This window comes from Poromitra crassiceps (assembly GCF_964638095.1).
Source record: "Poromitra crassiceps genome assembly, chromosome: 6".
Lineage (NCBI taxonomy): Eukaryota > Metazoa > Chordata > Actinopteri > Beryciformes > Melamphaidae > Poromitra > Poromitra crassiceps.
The window spans coordinates 13,494,503-13,499,317 of NC_139627.1; the positions used below are offsets into that span (position 1 = coordinate 13,494,503).

Sequence of the window (4,815 nt, forward strand, 5' to 3'; positions counted from 1 at the left end):
TCAGTGTGGCCCCTGGGCCCCCTGACCTCACTCAGTGTGGCCCCTGGGCCCCCTGACCTCACTCAGTGTGGCCCCTGGCCCCCTGACCTCACTCAGTGTGGCCCCTGGCCCCCTGACCTCACTCAGTGTGGCCCCTGGGCCCCCCGACCTGAGGGCAGTTTGACATGAAATATTGTTGATCAGTTAAAGGAACACTGCCCATTTCCAACCAGCTTTGTATCATTAGAACATCAGTAGTATATCAGAAAACTGTAAACTGTTTTGAAGTCTGTCATTTAATTTGACAGTTATTGAGTGTTAAAGTGTGGACCAGTGACATCACTGGTCCACACTAACTCAAATTAATAACTCATTAACTCAAATCAACTCTCAATAACTGTCAAACTATTCATCATTCATCTAGTTTGACAGTTATTGAGAGTTGATTTGAGTTAATGAGTTATTAATTTGAGGTAGTGTGGACCAGTGATGTCACTGGTCCACACTTTAACACTCAATAACTGTCAAATTAAATGACAGACTTCAAAACCGTTTACAGTTTTCTGATATACTACTGATGTTCTAATGATACAAAGCTGGTTGAAAATGGGCGGAGTGTTCCTTTAACATTATTATATTTGTTTCTTTGGATTTGGCCACAAACACAATACACTTTGTGTCATTGACCCACATACAGCTTCTGAGGAATGTTGCTAATCAAACTGCTGTAGATGAAGACGCCCACTTGTTCAAGCAATATGTCATATGCAATGATGCAGATTATTGAAAACTAAATCAATCAATTCAAGATCAATGTCCGAGGAAATCGATCAATTCAAGATCAATGTCCGAGGAAATCGACCAATTCAAGATCAATGTCCGAGGCAAATAATGCCCTATGACAGGAGCGATGCAAAATGAGTGTTTGGTGTCGGTGTCAGAGATCCCGCTCACCTGCGCCACCTCGCTGTCAGGGGCCTCTCCTCTCAGCGCTCTGTCAGCGGGGCCGCTGAGGTGGCCATGTTGGATGTGCTGGCTCTCCAGCTCCATGGTGGCAGGCCTGTCAGTGATGACGCTGACCGACTCCTGGAAACTGACACTCTTCAGGGCTCGCTCTCTCGGCGCTGCCTCACTGACATCCTCGGCCGGCCGCCAGGCTTTCTGTGTGGACAGACAAACACACAAACACTCTCGTGTTCCAGCTCATGTGGAATAATACAAATGCAGCCGATTCCATGACAGAAGACTGAGAAGAGGGAGAAAAAACCCGATGTCACAATATGTCACATTTATGACCTCCCCATTTCCCTCTGGCTCTCTCTTTCCTATCCTCTCTAAAACACACACACACACACACACACACACACACACACACACACACACGCACACACACACACACACACGACACACCTCACACACTCGAACAAATCTGTCTGTCTGCCTGCATTGCAGTAGGTTCAGTTAAACCTCTGCAGCATCAGGGTGTCCAGACTGGCTCTCACCACTGTGGGGCGCCAGTTCCCATGCTGCCACTGCTTCACTACAGACCACAAATAGCACTTCAGCTCCAGAGAGAGAGCCTCACATTTCCGTGAATGAGTCCATTTGTTGACTGTTTGGCATCAGTGACAAACCATTCAGATACAGTGACATCGATGTCAGTCACAAACCATTCAAATACAGTGACATGGATGGGAAAATGAATGGGGGGGGGGGTTTCACTGCCTAGGCCCCATGGGTAACCCCGCAAGAGGGTGTGACTTAGGCACTTTATATCATTTCTTTAGGGCGTTCCTAGGTGGTTGCGAGGGTGTCCTTTCGATCCATTCAAGTTATGTGGTCCCGTCATAGACCTGATTTCAAAACTATCAAACATGTTACTTTAACGCTAAAGCAAAGAAACGGTAATTACAAGATGAATTGTATCTGAGAGCAACACACACACACACACACACACACACACACACACACACTCACACACTCACACTTCTAGGTGGGATGCCAGCTGTTCAGATGCGGGGGTGGGCCAAATTATTCCGGGTTGTTTGAACACTTCCGGCGGTCACAGCGCGAAATATAAAAGAACGTCAAAGAAGACAGTTGTTTTTGTAGCAGACAGTGCAGGGGGTAAAACAAAGAATGTAGCCTACTAGCTCGGTACACAGCAAGCAAGCAGAGTATCCACTGTTAGCCAGGTCAGATAACGTTATCGTCGACAATGACGAGCACTTTCTTGTAAAACATACCTGGACTCCAACTAAGAAAGCTTTAGATGCTTTTCTCTCCTCCGAGCGCTCGATTGGTACTCTAAGGCCTATAGGCGTGGGAATCACCAGATGCCCACGATACGATAGTAAAACGATACTTGAGTCACGATACGATAGCATTGCGATATTGCGATATCGCCGATATTGCGATATATTGAATATTGCGATATATTGAATATTGCGATATATTGAATATTGCGATATTTCGATATATTGCGATTTCTTACTTTTTCAACTGCATGTCCCCAAAGGAAAACTTTGTCAACATCTGGTTTATATAAGAACAATTTTCCAGTCTGTACATCTGACTTCAACCATTTTGTTGCAGCAACATTGTCAAGTAGACAGACCAACAACTTTCATAAAGTCATGTCATAGTTGCATGCACCTGACAAACTGAACTGTTTGTTACAGTCTACTTACAGTCCACCTTAACTGGATGTGTGTGTGGACTACTGTACTTAGGTAGTTTTTGAACAATGCAACTTCACTTCACTTGCACAAAACATCTTGTGCAGCCCATTCAGTAACTTGGGAATTTGTAAATTACTGTTATGACAAAACTGTTACTGTCAAAACAAAATGAAAATATTCTACCGTTTGTTTACTGCTGGCCTTGGAACTAAAGTTTATAGCAGCCCGGTGGCCTGGCATGGCATGGCCTGCAAAAAAAAAAAAAAAAAAATGTTTTTTTTTGCAATATTGATACTTGGCGTCCAAATATCGATACAATATCTTCAGGCAAAATATCGCGATACTATGGTGTATCGATTTTTCCCCCCACCCCTAAAGGCCTATAAAATAACCCTTCAGCCGGAGGTGGAACTCGCCATCTTCAGCTGCTCAGAATCCTCTCTGCTCCTCCCTACGGCTGTGCAACAGTCTCTGACACAGGGGACGACTATCGCCAAGAGACTCATTCTGAAGGAGTGGAAGTCCCCCTCTCTACCTTCTTTTCAGCTGTGGCTGAGGGACATGGTCTCGGTTATACATATGGATCGAGAGACTCCGGTTCCTGAGGACCAATTCATTTAGGAAATTCACAATCATCTGGGATCCATTTCTAGCCTACTTTGATGAGGTTAAGAGCGACAAGTAACTTGCTCAGCTGACTTCTCATGGACCCCTTGCACGGGATTCCACGCACATTTCTTACAAGCACATAGGCACTTGACGCGGCTGGTAGCGCCATGTTGTAACATTAATATATGTATATATTTTATTTTTATTTATTTTTGTCTGAGCCTGTTTTTGTTTTCTATGTTCTGAAAAAAAAAATCTAAAGAAAATCGACAATGCTAGCCCGTTGCTACACGCTGAAAACGATTGGATCTAGATTGTGCCTGCTTGGTACTTTCGGTGGATGTTTGTAAAGGTAAACAGAGCCTTTCTCCCCCGCTATACCAGAGTGGAGGTATTAGTAGCCAGACTCTCCCCCATTGTAGGGAGAGAGTCTGGCAAGTGAGACTAAGGGGAATATGACCAAAGATCTGTGCTATACAAGTTATGTATGCAGCTCTTGACATTTCTAAAGTTGTATTGCTTTGACAGTTACATGCATTGGAGCAATTGAGGGTTAATGTACAGTATGTACATTTAATCACATTACTACAGATGTGATTTTCTTATTTGATAAGTATTACATTATTATTCAATATAATTTTTCATTTTACACCCCTTATAAAGTGATCACCCGGTAATATAATATTGTGATATTATTACACGGTTGAACAGGTTTTTCTTTTTATAGTTTTGTCTGATTTATGACATTTTATGACATGAACAACATCATAGACTGGTGGTGAGGAGATCTGGGGGTTCAGTGTCTTGCTTAAAGGCACTTCAGCAGGTGACAGACATGGAACCTGCGACCTCTGCCCAGCAGACACATTCCAGAGCTGCAGTAACTGACTAGACACATTTACACACTCTGCACTGTATTGACCTCTCTATTTGTGTCTGGGCCGTCGGCAAAAAGACTGTTGACTTACTGGTTTACTGCCTTCTGCCATTATAGCCAGTGTGTTTACATGAATGAAGGGTTGTTGACCCCCAACCCTGTGTGCGTGCGTGCGTGTGTGTGTGTGTGTGTGTGTGTGTGTGTGTGTGTGTGTGTGTGTGTGTGTGTGTGTGTGTGGGGGGGATGGGAGTTAATGAAGTCAGTCAGTTGTTAAGTGAATTAGGTCAGACTATTCTATTCAAACACCCAGCAGCCATTTGCTCTCTCTCACATAAAGCCCATGACTGTTCAAATGGGCAGTTCAAACTAAACCACTGGTTCTCAACAGGGGCCGCCAGAGGTCCTTGAGGGGGTTCCGGGGGGTCCCCAGCAAATTGATCAGTGTTGGGGGTAACTCATTACAAAAGTAACATATTACATGTAATATATTACTTTTAGCAGTAACTCAGTAATATCACTTATTACCAATAGGATTTGAGTAATATTTCACCAGTTACTTTGTCATGTTACAAATTGAGTTTATTTTTTATTTTTAATCAAAGCACATCATTATTTAAATAAAGATATCATTTGCTAATCAAATTGTGTGTTTCCATGCAAATAACCACT

General features: G+C 43.4%; 1 protein-coding gene across 1 annotated transcript in view; it reads right to left on the reverse strand.

Moving 5' to 3' along the window:
• The window catches only part of palm2akap2 (PALM2 and AKAP2 fusion), a gene marked incomplete at both ends in the record, with an annotated part of 26,126 nt that extends 21,868 nt beyond the window's left edge, over positions 1-4,258 (reverse strand). Inside the window, 2 exons of the mRNA XM_083638092.1 lie at positions 934-1,140; positions 4,238-4,258. Of these exons, the coding sequence (XP_083494218.1) occupies positions 934-1,140; positions 4,238-4,258 (228 nt within the window). The remainder of the gene's footprint in view (positions 1-933; positions 1,141-4,237) is intronic.
• Between the last annotated feature and the right edge of the window lie 557 nt (positions 4,259-4,815).